Source organism: Daphnia pulex, chromosome 10 (assembly GCF_021134715.1).
Source record: "Daphnia pulex isolate KAP4 chromosome 10, ASM2113471v1".
NCBI lineage: Eukaryota > Metazoa > Arthropoda > Branchiopoda > Diplostraca > Daphniidae > Daphnia > Daphnia pulex.
In genome coordinates this window covers 138454-154266 of record NC_060026.1, presented here as the reverse complement: position 1 = coordinate 154266, position 15813 = coordinate 138454, and the positions used below count along the sequence as shown (strand labels likewise).

The window sequence follows — 15813 nt, the reverse complement described above, 5'->3', positions numbered from 1 at the left end:
AGGTGCGCAGTGTTATTTCTGATGTTGATGACTTTTTGGATGTCAGCATCAGACATCGCAGTGGGCAGAAATCCGATCGGGTCTTTCACGTTCTCATCTTTGATCTCTCGCAAAAGTACTTGCGAATCAATGTCCTGGGCGGCTGGATTCGCTTTGCCTTTGTTGCATAAAAACGCGTGCCACCCCAACAGAGACAGGTGCAGGAGATGAAATTGAACGAACGCCGTCTTCATGGTCTTTATCTTGAGTGCAGGCAAGAGGGGAAAGTACGGATTTTTGATTATGTTCACCAGTAGACGATTTGGTTTAGGTTTAGGTACTGTAATGCGATTAGGCTGTTTTGGCTGTTTTGGCTGCTTAAAAACATTCTTCTGGGCAACTTTGCTGGGAGTAGCGGACTGAGCCGGTGGAAGTTTCTTAGTTTTGCCCATGTTTTGGAATTCTCGAATATAGCTATAGCGAATAGAATTTAGCGAATATAGCTCTTTGATAGACGTAATACATGTTGCGATGATTGGTGCTGCTTATGTACTACAGCGACCCGTTTGTTTTAGCTGCAAGTGTCAAACGGACCATTTCATTCCATGTAGAAATTTTTCCGTTGGAGGAAAACGTTTCAACAATGATTGAATGGCGTCAACACATTTATACCCACATATTTCAATCAATTTACACGAGATTGATTATGTTTAACATTGTATTTAACTATAGTTTATCGAGTCTCACGCTGGCGATCCGACTCTCCGCGCCTTCCCATTGGTCGATCCGATTTTTGATCATTTTTGATCGACGCCAACGTCGCACAGCGGCCATAATCGGTAATAGTAATTTAACGACGTATTAGAGCCTTATTAGAGCTTTGACGCCTCCGTTTAAACGTTTTTTTGTATTCATCTTGCATTGTTTATTGTTGCTTTTATTTTTCGTTTTCCTGGCGACTCGACAGAGGCAAACGTTAAACAGTCAGAGCTCGTCAGCTGGGCTTTAAATCGTCTGTCGGGATCATTAATAAATGGGCTGGATTGAGTCGAAACAAAAACACTAAAGAATTGCACATCTCTCCGCTGAAATCCAGCTGAAACCGATTGCAGGTGTTGTTTCGAATTATTGTTCGGCGTGTTCGTGAGTGACGTTTATATCGACTAGCCAATTGCCCAATTGGCACATTACCTAATTTTTTCTTCTCTTTCTCTTCCTCAATTACAAAACTAGTTTGTTCGTGACTCGTGATCATCTTCTTTCTAAATTCCTCTTTTCAACTTTCAAGTTGTAACTCTTTTTTTTAAATAGTCGGCTATTTGGAAGTTGAAAACATTTATCTGGCAGCAGCGCCTAGTCGAAAACAAAATGTCCGACTGTCAACGTCAAGTGTCTCCACAGTCCACACCCAACTTTATCTGCAAAAGTGTTGATGCTGCAGTTTAAATCGACTCTGTGATGAAACTAGTTTTAGGAAAAGAAGAGCCTCAATGAAGAAGAAAGAATCAATCGGTCCAAATCAGGTGTTGTCACCTTTGGTTTTATCTTTTTGATCAATGCTTATTGTGTATGATGTAACCACTATAGTCATGCTGGCATTTTTTCATCTATCATCCGACTATTTAGATGCTTATGTCTTTATTAATGTCTTTTTTTTTCTCATCCGAACAGGTGTTGATTATGATGCTGGCATTCTAGTTACAAATGGAAAGCTTTGCATACTTGCAGTCTCACAGTTTGGATACTCCCTTTCGTGTGGTGTACTTGATCTGTTAAGTATTGAAGTAATCTATCAAAATGGTTGTTCACGGTTGGCTTGAACTTTAAGTACAACTTTTTACACTGTCGTGCAACACAAACTATATAATACTTGTACCGTATAGCGGCTTTGGCTGGTCAAGTGGTCTGACTTGAGGGTTGCAGTCAGTCGATTAAAAACAAGTGCATCATCTTGAATGAATGATCATAGATTCAGTTGTTGATGCCGAAATTTGGCTTTCTTCTGTGTTGTTTATGACTGATGTTTTCTATTTATTTTGTAGGTTCAATTCTAATCGAATCATCTTTCGATTCAATCGAGGCCTGGCTCGTCCCAACATTTCAACATTTCCTTCTGTCCTTCAGTTTTCTCGTCGCATTTGGGCGACCTGGATGCAACCATTCAACTTGGGGTGCTAGAAGTTTGTTTATTCGTCTAACATTTCTTTTGCTTTTTTTTTAATTTTTCTTAGTGCAGATTCGATATTTACTGCACTCGGTGACTCGGAAGTACTATCCACGATTAGAAACACTCGTAAAGTCATTGTCTTTGCTTGAATTACTCAGACACAAGTAAGTGGAGTGTGTTGTTGTTATTTTCGTCTCGCCCCGGGAAAAATTCTTTGACTGCTGTGTGATAAGTTACTTTAAATCTAGCTACCTTTTGTAATATTATTAATTGCCACTTCATAAATTACAAAAAATCACTAACATTTATCTGGGTCGAGCGGCCATCTAATAGCGGAGTTAATTTTTTAAAATGCCGAAATGGGACCATCAAAATTTTAACAGCAGAATAAAGTACGCAATGGGCAAACAAATCGAATTCAAGTGAAAAACTGAAAGAATTTTAATTAAAATTCAATAAAGAGTAGGGAAAGAAAAAGTCTTGGTTGCACAAACTGCCTGGAACAGGATTCGGGTCGGCGGACATCGACTATTACCAGGGCAGTTTAGACTTTTTGGTTGCATTTTTTTAAATTGATAGATTAATCGCATTTTTTACACGACGTGTGTTAAAGTTTTACCCGTAGTCCTATCCATAAATCATCGATACAACAAGATAACGGGATTCTATTTTGTGTGGTCATCATCCACTGAAATTTAAAACTTAAAACATTTTCTTTTTACAATATTACAAAGGGGACGAGTGGGTGTATGGGATAGGGCGTCATTTAGGAGTAGGTGCAGTGGTGCACCTGGAGACCAGGGTTCGAACCCCCTGGTGAGTATTGTTGGTTGGTCATACATCCGCTCTGGCGCCACTGTGGCGTCACATGGACCCCGTGACTTGTTGCAGGAGAGGGAACTCGGGAGGGTTGGCTGGGGGACGGTTTTCGTCGATATTGGGATCGGTCCAATATTCCTCAGTCGGCGCAAAAGGCAAATGAAATGTGGAATGATGGGAAACTGGTGCTGTTCTGACAGTGCAAGGTGCCCTTGTTTGCGCAGTCATTGGGTTAATTGCCTTGCTCCGCCGTGTTGAATTGAGAATGTGTTGCATATAAGTTGGGAGCTGGCAATGTACGGTGCTAGTCGAATATCCTTCAGTGATCATATGCGCATTGTTTCCGCTGGAATCCAACAATGTTGTCCTTGTCATACACCGCCCGGTGTATCATGTGGACAACAACTTGTGAAGTGCGTGTATGTGAGGGGTTATTTGTGCTAGATTCAGATCCGTGTATCCAAGACTTGGCTGGGGGGTTGGCGCCTCTGGTGTGTCCACCTGACTCCATTGTTAAAATTGTTATATCAATTATAGTATTCTTGGTATCAACAAGTAGTACACACACACAGCGGCGGATGTGCTCTCTCTCCTTGCTATTAAAATAAGATTGAAACTTTATTTTTATCCTTTTCTGTGAACATTGATAAATATGTCGACGTTGAATTGAATAAGAATCTATCAATATCAACGTTCAAGTTATTTGTTTGTTTGTTTTCTGTTCTCGCTGAACTCGCTGGTTATTTGATTTTATCCAAGTTGTTTAGAATATTATATATTTATTTAATTGAATTTGAATTATTATTTAGAATTAGATTCAGACTATTGGTGTAGCTCGTAGCTTGGGCTCGTGTAGCTGTTGATTGTAAGGATGGTCCAGGCACCTGGCGTCGGGAGAGTGACAACTGGGCCACTGACGTCATCCCATCATCATCCCATCTTTTTTATAGCGACACATTTAAATGTTAGCAGGTACAGCAAAATGATGTCGACAACTGAGAGGAGAATTCTTTTTTACTTACTTTACATGAGAATTTATCATTATCATCAGAAGTAATACAGGTGTCCGTCACATATCCAACCTGTAGTCGGTGGTTGACACAATCGCAACTTTGGCTTGTTGCAAAACTTCGGTTTGGGTAAGTGGATTTTGAATTGAATAATGAAAAGTCAGTTAAATCGATAATGATTTGGTATTTTCATTTTTACATAGCAGCTATATTTTCCCATCCCAAGAAAATGGCATCTTTGCCCGCGTATCGCTGCATTGGTCGGTGGCAAGTAAGCAATCAACTAACCATGAAAGGCCTCAACTCACCAAAGCATTCGAAGAGAATTTATTATACATTTTTTTTATTGATGAAGCCGGTGAAGAAGCACCGAGCTAGTGACCTTCATTGTACGTTTTGGTGATTTTTGCCCATACTTGGAACAAAATATTTAATTGATTAAACGTGATCATTTTTTCTTTACGGATGAGTTGTGTAATGTGTTTTCCTTTTTTAGTGTTAGCTTTTGGATCCTACTACTTGTAAGCTAAAGGGTAAAATGGTGTTATTATTTTATATGATTAAACAGGACCTGGCAAGGGGCTTGGATTCCTTATTTTAAAAGAAAAATGGGTTTAGTGGGCTTAGGCCTTAGGGTGTTTTTTGAACTTTTTCTTCAATCGAATTTTTGAATTTTCATCGTGAATAGTGTCACCGCTAGATGGTGGATAGCTCGAGTGGCATTTCGGGGGGCACGGAAGTTTCGTCTGCTTGGGAAATGGGAATTCAATCAAAAAACATGTGAGGCAACAACAGGCAAGCGAGTTAATTTTTAATTTTTTAAATTTTACTTTTCTGAGAAAGTCGTGAATAGAAAAATAGGCTTTGCAACAGAATCTATTGCCGATTGACTGGTTGTCAATATGGACCTTAATTTTCAGATAAATGGAGGTGAAGAGTGAAAAACTTGTCTAACCAGCCATCACATTCATACTTTGTTCATTTCTTTTCCCGTTTTGTTTTTAAATCATAGGACAGAATGAGAAACAAAGCACCACAGGAGATTGCACTTGAATTAAAGGAAATTTGAGAATGACGATGATTCTAAAACTGGGCAACTTTTTTAGGCTTCCAACTTTGTTGTATGTGATTTCAAGTTTTTGACCTTGAACACATTCAGTCGGGAAAATTGGCTGAATTCAACCTCAACAAAGAAGTATTGGAAGTAGTTGCCAAGGAAAAAGTTGAAGTAAGTCTTTCTCGTTAGTAAACTAAATTGAAATTTAATGATTTTACATCTTTCTCTTCTCAGCTCTAGTTTCTATCAATAAGTTTGACTCCCCTGAAATTCATGTTGCCAAGCAGAAGGGATCATGAGGAGGTTGTTTTGACTCCACACAATTCTGGAACCTGATATGAGAAGTTCCGTTTACAGAGGCAATAGCAGAAACCAAATTCACTGAAAATGGAAATCTAATCAAACTGGTGAATGCAGTGCTTTCTATGTTCTAAACTAGTTAACTGTATAGCTTAACCCCTCCAGGTGAATGTCGATAGCAACCAAAACATTGAAATTCCGCCACGTTATCGCTCTTTTCGCCTTCTAGAAGATGAAGACAATACTGTTACAGACACTGGTACCATTCGTCTTTGTTGGATTTTCTTCATTTCATTATTAATTTTATTTATTGACTTTATCTTTCAGATCGAGTCCGTCGCAACGGCAGCGAATCGTTGGAGCGACAGGCGAGTATCATTCGTTCCCCTTGGGGCGTAGAGCAGCGATTGAGGTTAACAAACGAAAAAGATGAAGGATTTGTTTTTAGTTTTTTTAACTTGTGAAAATGTTTTCCCGATATTTCATCTTTTTCGTGTCTGTTATCGGCGAAGAATTTGATGGTTTGGAAGAAAAATGGAAAAGTTAATCTTTCTCTTTATATTGTTTTCCAGTCGCAGCTGCTGGATGATAAGTTCCTGGGAGCCAGGGATCCACCGCGTCCAAGGCTGGAAAAAGGTAATATTTGCCGATGGCGCGAGATGTGAAGCTGTCAGTTGTCGCATCATAAGCTCCTCCCAAATACTTTTTCCTGGGAGTAATAGATAGAGAGCAGTTTAGATGTTAGAAGTAGGTTGGAAATGATTTAACATATTAATTAATTATCATCATCACGGCGTTATCTAACATTAATTAGGAAGTTACAATTTCATTGAGTAGTTTACCAGTCATGGGATGCATGATTGCTCGAGTCAATCATTCCGTTTTCAATTCGGCGTTTCAGCGAAATAATTAAAACGTCCATTCGCTCAATACAGTTTGAAGGAAATTGCTATGTGTGTAAGTCCGTTGCTCTGCAGTCAGTTGATTGCGATCGTCTGAGATAAGGGCAGAGGAATGTGCGTTGAAAGGAAACAGGTTTCCAATGTCTCGGGCGGTTCTTTAAAATTGCGGGGAATCCCTTTGCTCAAGCGTCGATTGCCATTCGACAATTCGAAAGTCGAGATGGGCGTTGAAAGGAATTTTAAGCCTGTGTAGATATGCCTCCTAATGAAAGATATGCAGGTTCTGTTTTCCCGATATTTCTTCTTTTATTTCATTTGTTTGTGTTATTATCTCAGCTGTAGCTGCTGGATGAACAAGTTCCTGGAAGACGGGTGACCATTGCGACGAAAGAAAACAAATAAGGTAATATTTGCCGATGGCGGGGCTGTGAACCTGTCAGGTGTTGCATCACAAAAGCTCCTCCCATATTCAGCCGGGTCTTTTTTCGGATAGGATGGGAGTACAGTTGTCACTTAGTGAACAAGTTAGACATTAGAAGTAGGTTTGAAATTTGATATCTTAGTTACCATCCTTAAATAGAAGTCATCACGATTGCGTTGAGTAGAGAAAGATTTTTGATTTCACCGTTTGCGTCGGTTGTATAATAACGCTGCTCACCTTTAATCGACCTGAATCAATTTTTCCCAAATGTCCGACCGACTCGACTGCTGGTATCCGGTTGCAGGAATGATTGAACAAATTGAATGTAATACGATCCTGATTGAGAATTCTGTCGAAAGAGAAGAAAAGATTAGTCGTCAACTATAACTTACTAACTCATGATGATGTCGTGATCCATCGGCCCGTAGCAACAATCGAGGCGTGTGCGAGTACGTCGCATTGACTTTTTCGTATACGAGAATTATGTATGTATTCGGTCCATGTTGAGTTCAGTCAGTCCTTTTTCGTCTTTGCACGTTCGATTGTTAATTTATTCAGTGCATTCTCATTGTCAAGAGATTATTGAATACGTAGACAAACCATTGAACTTGAAAACCAGAACAAGTTGTGAAACACGAATTTACCGTCCAATTGCGTCGACGATTATTCTTGAAAATTTTTTTCTTTCAAATTTTATTTAAATTGATTTCTCTAACGTGATTACCAGTCACTTGGTAATGGGCAGAAAAACGGCGGTTTTTAAATTATCACCCAAATTGGGAGAGTGAAATGAAATCGAGACATCGGTTGGGGAATTGCAGAGCTCGTACAGACTTGAACAGCAGCAACTGCCAAAGAGCGACGCCCTAATCAACTTCCGAATGAAGAGTATCGAAGGCCAACAAGTTGATTTGCATTCGGCTCACGACAAAGATTAGGAGAAATGGGACGGAAAAAAGTCTCAATTGAAGTTGACGGGGAATTCAACGGGTTGACTAACCGATGTTCAGAGTGAGCTGTCTCCTGGGGGCCATCTCTGACCTTCCTTGTGACAACGCCAATCTGCAACATTGTCATGAATTTATTTTTCTCTTGTTTTGTTGGTTATTACGAAGGGCGGTGGCTCGAATCAAGGCAGGTTATGAAGTGGGAATAATCCCGGTCCATCCCTATCTGGGGTGCTTCTTGAACGTCCGCAATCCCCCAATAAAAAGGGAGCCCAGCTCGACAGTCAATCACACTTCTCGTTCAAGTTGAACCATCACCACCATCTGCAAGGATCCAGGTAACTAAAAAAGACTTAAATAATTTCGATAGTTTTGATATTTAAGTTGAATTCTAATCAATTGTATTAACTAAACTCCGCACTATACCATTACTTGTTCATTTGAAATAACAAATATGGCGGAAAAACGCATACATTTTCAGAGTGCCGTGACTATACAATTTATAATTGCCTAATATTGATTGAATGTTTCTTAACGTCATTTGATTTAGGAGAATGTTGGGCAATCAAAAAGGTTCATCGACCGTCGTCTTATTGGCGGTCGTGACTCTGTTGAGCTGCTGCTGCAGTCCGGCGTCCAGTTTCGCATTCCTTCCTCGCGTCTCCCGTACAAAAGATGCCGTCGTCATCGATTGTATGTCAAATCTTTTCTTATATCATATCCTTTATCATATTTTTTAAGTTTTAGCTTAATCTAACGTGCATGTCTATTGTTTGAATTCAGTTGCCGGTGTAGGCTATGCTCCCATCTCTTACGGCAAGACGTTGTACGGCCAATTTGCCAATCCTGGATTCGTCCCGCTTCCATCAGTTTACGGATGGCCCATGCCATTCCGTTTTCCTAGCTTCATTTCTCCGTCTGCAAAGCAGATTGATGGCGAATATGAGGAATACCTTGACGATCCGCTGACGCTGAAACAAACAGCACCAAAATGCGGCACTGGACCGGCCACTATGCCCACCACTAAGAACTTTGCGACTGAAAGGGTCGATGGTGGAACCGATGCCAAAAAGGGTGCTTGGCCTTTCATTGTGAGTTCATGATTGATTCATGTTTATAGTTTTGATCCAGGTATAGATTAGATGTAACTTTACATAATTGAATCATTTGAAAATGGAATAGGTTGCCCTGAAAACCGGCGAAGATATATTTTGCAGCGGAACTTTGTTGAGTGACACTAAAGTCCTACTGGCGGCCCAGTGCCTGGAAAAGTAATAATGATTGTCCTATATTCAATGAAATTACCTCGTTTAGTAAATTGTTTGTCTTTCTTTTTTCTCGTACACGTCAAGAATGTCTATGTATGAATTGTCGACTGTGACCGTATTGGTTGGCTTTCATGCAGCTGATCTATCCGACCTCCAAATGACGAGGAGGATCAGCAAAGTGGTTCTTCACGCCCGATACAACGCCTTCACCTATGTAAGTTTGCTACAATTGTAATCAAAAGAAAATGTTTTTGACACTCAATTCATTGGTTTTGTTTAGGCCAATGACATCGCCATCATAACATTGGACTCCCCCGTGGTTTTATCCAGGACTGTTGCCACCGCTTGTTTGCCAGCGGCCAGTACCGATGCCGACCAATTCGTCGGTGTAGATGCTGTTATTTTGGGATGGGGAACGGCTGGTAACCAGAAATGATCAACTCATTATATCAATTATTGATTATATGATGCAACTGGGTTTTTCTTTGTTCGATTTCAGACGGAGAAGCCACCGGAAATCTCAAACAAGCCAAGACTGCGATTTCGTCCAACGACGAGTGCAGGGCGGATACGAACTTTGGTAAATATGTTTCGGCCAGCACTACCTGTACCACTACTGGCCCTGCATTCACATGCGCGGTATGTAAACGTTCGTCTTCCAGCCTAGGCAATTCACTTATAATATGTGGTTCAATTATAGGTTGACGTCGGCGGCCCAGTGGTCACCCTACCGACACCAGGCACCTGGACCGTAGTCGCAATCAACAGTTACACCAAGGGTACGTGTTTGAATCTAAATCATTTGGTGAAAATGAAATATCCAGCGGTTTCGCTTGTTTTTGACAGATTGCGCCGCTGGTGGCCTTAAAACCCAAGTGGGTTCGTTCAGGACCTGGATTGACCAATACATGTAATAAAAATGAACAACAAGGATAACGACGACGACGACGACCAACACGGAACGACACGATCATGAAATTCGAACTCTTCTTTTTTTAGTTATATTGTTTCGTTTAATTCGGTTTTGGCTAAGTAGCATTAATTATTTCGAGCCATGTTATTTAAAAAATTCTGAATAAACAGTAGCCCCAGCAAGCAAATACCAGCTTATTCGTTTGTTGATTCAATTTTTAAAATTAATCTTGATGAATTTGCTAGATGTCCAAGCCAATCTAGTTCAGCAAATGGATCGTAAAAGGCAATTAAACGAAAATAAAAATAAAACTAAGCTCTTATTATTATCTTGTAATAGATAATATTAAATCTATTACTCTGCTTGCGTGCAGCTATTTTGTATGTAATAACTAATTAACTATGAGCTAATACGTATTAACCTGACAACATTGTTTTGAATCGGCTTCGGCAGGCAGGGTAAGAAAATGAATCCAAGATGGCCGCTGTGTAATCCAATCCTTGTAAATGGCGGGAAAGTTCTAATACTTGTCGACTTATGCCAGTTTCTTTCTTCGTGATGCCTCTGGACGATGTGGATGTGGTTTCCATTTGTGTGTCTGGTTTGCATTTTTTGTATTGTTTTATTTATTATCTTAGATTAGTTGACGAAAGAGGAAGGTCGTTATAGACTGGACTCACTACACGGCATGTCTTCAGATTTGGATTCAACTGCCGGTCGTTGGCCCAGCCTTTCGGCCAATCAGTCAATGATCTTCCGGTTACCGATGAACTTACTCGACAGTTTACGCAGATGTGTAAAGGAAGATCAGTAATGTATGGTCTCTGTCTAGTAATTGGCTTGTATTCAGTTTTGACATTTACGTTTTCTTACCTTTACCTGCATTTCATCTCTTCTGTTTATGTTGCCAGGTTCTGTCGAAACCTTTTAGTTATTCTGTGCAACAAAACAGCAATATCGAAGGAGATAGGTCACTGCCACTGCCACCAACATGTACGACTGACACCTTAGCTGAATAGCTATTCGCTGTTCTAGTCAGATTGCTGAAGTGCTCAACTAGGAAAAGGGTGCCTCAACTACGTTAGTTTGGCGGTTACATTGCAGGATGGACAAGATATGGTGATTCAGCGTTGTTTTATATTCACGACGTCAAAAAATCTTCCTGCTTTTTCGTCTTCACGCACATCAGGTGAATATCCATTTTCTCATTTTAGCATGGCATTCGCTTGGTCAAGATACTGTTTGTGTCGATGCACCCCTTTGAATGAGAAAAGTCCGCATGTTTGAGTTAATGTCGTGGCTTGTTGCCTGAAATTTAATCCAATTTTGAGTCTCTTAGTTAATGGAGAGTTAAAAGCGACCCTTTTTTATTCAGGGTAAAGTCTTGTTATTTTATACTGTGCTAAATTTTAGCTATTTATAATTTAATTCCACTTCCCTTTCTGATTGCAAATCTGGTAGCAATATAGAATAAGACTAGTGTCGGAATGGCGCAATTTGTGTTATGTTCAAAGTGGATCGCTATGGGATGTCGATGGTCACTACACCGAGTGCAGCCATCCGAAATCGACAACATGTCTATTTAATTTGTTGAGTTGATTAGCTTAAGTTCTGTCAACTTTGTTGACATGAGTAATCGGATAATATTCGATTTTGACGTGTACATTTGGTTACGTTTATATTGTTTGTTTTCATAATTTCATCTCTTTTGTCTGTATGTGAACCGACCCATGGCAGTCTGGGCGGCAGCTGTGACGGCCACTCGTCCATCTGCGCCGCCAGGTCATTTGGGGCTGGGCCAACCGCAAGTCTGGCTCCTCCTCCATCAGCTCCGCCCTTCAAGGCCGTCCCGCCGTCAGCAGTCGTCGAATCCATAAAGAATTATAGGCAGCGGTGGGCTCGCCAGAGTTTTACGTCAGCAAAGTGAATAACGTCTCGAATAAAAGCCCATCACGCTCCGCTTGTCCGAATGAAATACATGCCGGCCGGCAGTGAATTAGGACTGACACATGGGCGCCTTATCTGATCGAATGATGGGAACCAGTTTGACGTGGCCGTTTGTGTCGCTGTATGCTCAATTAGGTAACAGAACACACACCCGGATATTCGTTTGTTAGTTTGTGGATTGGATTCGCTTATTTGCCTTTAAGTTATTCTTTGCTGGTCGACAAGCGACAAGTTATTGCCAGTGACGAATCGCCACACCCGAGTGTTTGTCGGGGCTTTTTATTCCCAGAAATTCAATCCATTTGTGTCTCTTCGAGGTAAAAACGAGTTTTTAACAAAAGTTTTCATGCTTTCAGATTTCGTTGATTTTCATTAATTTTTCAAAATTTCGATTCAATTGCAGGAACACCCATAAAATTTGACTGTCGATTAGTCGTTCAAAGAATTTGTTGATTCTATTAACGCAGTTGGATAGTTTGATTCGTCTTTTCGATTGGTGATGAAAAACCGGTAACATCGGAGTGTATCAAAATGACTTTTCGTTCAAAATGGTTTGAAATGGAAAGTCACCAGACGACCTTGTATTACCGAATCAAGACATGTAGAAAACTGCCGCCCTCCGCTGCGGCAGTGGACCAGGAATAAAGTGACGTTTAATTAAAGAGCGACATCATCGGTGGTCCAGTATAGTCGGAATCAACAGCTACTACACCACAGGTAGGTGTCTACATATCACAAGACATTTCCGTTGAATTAAATTAATCTGCGGTTTCATTTTGACAGGTCCTTGCAGTTCTATATAGTAGATTGCGGCTCATTAATAACCGGTACTACCACTTTCTCGTCGGATTCCCAATAGAAAACCAAAATCACGGTAACACATTTCTCGCTTTCCTTAGCGGAATAAAATTTGAAGTAATAAATAACACTACGATTTTCATGATGGCAATGGATATTGCCTCTTTACTTACAGGACAATAATAGCAGCAGAATCTATTGATTTAAAATGAACTTGGAACCAATTGACTTCTGATTTGTCACCTAGTGAAATGAAAATGCCCATCACCAGCAATTGACGCTGGAAAGTGGAACATCGGATGCTGGAATGAGAAATCCTCACCGGAAGCCGCTGACAATAGGATCATAGCCTAAATATAGGCTGATGTGGACGGATTATAATTGTGCCATTCATTCGATATCTAGTCGAAAGGCAATAACATGCGTCTAAATATACTCAGGTAAATCTTCTCTTCTTTCCAGTTGTTTGCTGAAATTCTAAGCCGAGTCGTTGCCGTCCGAAATCCATCCTTCCTTCCTTCTTCTTTCGGTATTCTTCCAAATCCATTCAAGGGCAATGTGTGTAAACTTGAAAAGAGATCGTACGTGTTTACCCGGTTGTGCCAATTCATTTGTGCTCTCCCATCGGTTTAGTGTAGTCGGATATTGGGTGGCCTGATGGCTGTTCAACAACATCATAACGGAATGAAGGTGAACTGATGGCAGAACGATTCACATTTTTGCGTTGTCCAAACGAAAAGTCACCAAGACCTATAACAAAATATTGTGCAAATTCAAAACCAAAGAACGAGTTAGGAACAGCAGGAAAAGGAGATCCGAATCAACCCCTTAATGAAGAGTATAGAAGGCCACCAAGCTGATTTACATTCCGCTCGCGGCCAATGTCGAGAGAAGAGCTAAAATAGTCACGTAGTTTTACAACACGGGGAATTTGGTGGGTTGACTAACCGATGTTTTCTTTTACAAAGCGCGATTCTTTCCTGTCTGCGTGGCATCGCAAACCAGTACCACTGACATTGGATTTCTATTAATCCCTTTCCTTTTTCGTATACTTTTAAGGGCGGTGGCTTAATTCAACGCAGTTTATGGAGACATGAATAAGAAGGGTCTGGTTTTTCTTGAGCGTCTTCCATCCCTCAATAAAAAAGGAAGCCCAACTCGAACGTGAATCACAAGTGTCGTCCAAGTTGAAACAACACCACCTCTGCAAAAATCAACAAGTTAAAAGAAATATAGATTTTTTAAATTGAATAGATCGACAACATTTCATTGCTGAACCCATCAATTTTAAGGTAATTTTGTTTTTAATTTGCATGTTCAAAATTGAATAAATCTTTTGCAACGTAATCTGATTTAGGAGAATGTTGAACCATCAAAAAGGTTTTTCAACCGCTGTCGTCTTATTGGCGGTCGTGACTCTGCTGAGCTGCTGCAGCCTGGCGTCCAGTTTCGCCTTCCTCCCTCGCGTCTCTCGTACAAAAGATGCCGTCATCATCGATTGTATTTCAAAATTAGTTATTTCCTCTTATTACCTTCTTAATTTATATTATTATCGTACTGTATGGTTTGAATTCAGTTGCCGATGTAGAGTCTGCTCCCTCAAATCAAGGCAAGTCGTTGAATGACCAAATTGGCGATCCAGCATTCGTCCAGGTGCCATCCTTCAATCCTCACCCAATGACGTTTCGCCAGCAGCAACAGCAGCCCAGTGGATGGTCCTATTCATTCGGACATCCTAGTCCCATTACTCTTACAGATTTCTTGTCCAACAGTAGACAATTATCACAAGTCGATGAGCAGCCAGCGGTAGAAGAGGTAGACCTAAAACAAAGTGTCGCTCCAGCGTGTGGCCGTGGGCCTACCACTTTTCCTACCACAAGGGCATCGATAAGCGAAAGGATCGCTGGCGGGATCAATGCCAAGAAGAATGCTTGGCCTTTCATGGTGAGTTGATTAATTTTAATCATCAATTGAATCGCCTTTCGTATTATCATTTCCTTTTTAACTACACCTGCATTCGACGATAGGTAGCTCTGTTACTTGAAGGGGTCATGTATTGTGGTGGAACTTTAATAAGCGACACCAAAGTTCTATTGGCGGCTCAGTGCCTGGAACGGTAATGCATAATCTCGGACATTTATTTACTTTTTCATGGCTCTTAACGTTTTTCTCACGTTTCTCGTCACAAGAATGCCTTTGCATTACATGTCGTTATTGACTGTATCGGTTGGATTGCATTCCGTGCTGCCGTTAGACGCCCCATTGACGAGAAGAATCAATAAAGCTGTTCTTCACAACAATTTCAATGCTGCCAACTATGTAAGCAAATAAGACAGAATGGAACACTTTATTATTTATTTCAAATTCAATTTTAATTATAGACCAATGATATAGCCATCATAACGTTGGACGCACCTGTGACATTTACCAGGACTATTACACCCGTTTGTTTGCCACCGGCCAGCACAGACCCCGACCAATACGCGGACCAATCAGCTGTTATTTTGGGGTGGGATAGTAAGAAATGATCGCCATCTTTTTGTTGATTAACCGTCAATAAACATTTTATTTGCTCAATTACAGAACCTGATAACGCCGTTCTTCAACAAGCAACAGTTTCAATTTCGTCCAATTCCGAATGTAGGATGGATCCAACCATTGGACAATATGTTTCCGACGCGTCTATCTGTGTGACTTCAACTACCAAATTCACGTGCACAGTAAGTCGGTGATTCCACCTCAGTAATCTAATTCACTTTCCTACGGGCACTCAAACAAAAATTGAACTCGATTACAGAAGGACATTGGGGGTCCAGTAGTTGTCTTGTCCTCGCCAGGTGTTTGGACTCAAGTCGGAATCAACAGCTACACCAAGGGTAAGTGTCTCTAAATCAAATAAGAAGCACCAGTTTAAGTTTTAATTGTCTTATTTGATAGATGACTGCGCTTCATCTGGCCTTAAAACTCGAGTGTCGGCGTTGAGGTCATGGATTGACACATACATGAAATGAAAATCAACCGCAAGGATAACAACGACGAGCAAATGAAATTATGAAAACCACATTGTGAGATTCGAGTTCTTCATTGTAGTTATTGTAGTGAATTACTTTTGGTTTTGCTGACTAATATTAAAGCTACGCACCATAAAGCACAAGTTTATAGTCCATTTTCATTTCACAAAAAGAGACAAAGGAACAAACAATTCAAACGAGAAAAAGACAAAATGGTGGTGTGGTTACCTTGGCAACAATCTTTAGTCCTTTGATTCTGCTTGTCGAACAAAGG

At 40.5% G+C, this 15813-nt stretch overlaps 3 protein-coding genes across 10 annotated transcripts in view; all 3 read left to right on the top strand.

The window, feature by feature from the left end:
- LOC124204441 (uncharacterized protein PB18E9.04c-like) overlaps positions 1-15813 on the top strand; it is a 41685-nt gene that overhangs the window by 21509 nt on the left and 4363 nt on the right. The gene's annotated exons all lie outside the window — the stretch shown is intronic.
- On the top strand, positions 6576-9970 carry LOC124204445 (transmembrane protease serine 11D-like). Its single transcript, XM_046601517.1, has 10 exons — positions 6576-6637; positions 7771-7940; positions 8153-8295; positions 8386-8693; positions 8785-8873; positions 8955-9084; positions 9151-9292; positions 9370-9509; positions 9571-9649; positions 9717-9970. Exons 3-10 carry the CDS (start codon positions 8157-8159, stop codon positions 9782-9784), a joined length of 1095 nt encoding a protein of 364 aa, XP_046457473.1. The 5' UTR covers positions 6576-6637; positions 7771-7940; positions 8153-8156; the 3' UTR covers positions 9785-9970.
- LOC124204444 (brachyurin-like) lies at positions 10300-15676 on the top strand. Its single transcript, XM_046601516.1, has 15 exons — positions 10300-10603; positions 10695-10972; positions 11521-12047; positions 12134-12447; positions 12514-12604; positions 12704-12968; positions 13588-13820; positions 13886-14028; positions 14105-14472; positions 14556-14644; positions 14718-14847; positions 14910-15045; positions 15112-15248; positions 15326-15404; positions 15466-15676. Exons 8-15 carry the CDS (start codon positions 13890-13892, stop codon positions 15537-15539), a joined length of 1152 nt encoding a protein of 383 aa, XP_046457472.1. The 5' UTR covers positions 10300-10603; positions 10695-10972; positions 11521-12047; positions 12134-12447; positions 12514-12604; positions 12704-12968; positions 13588-13820; positions 13886-13889; the 3' UTR covers positions 15540-15676.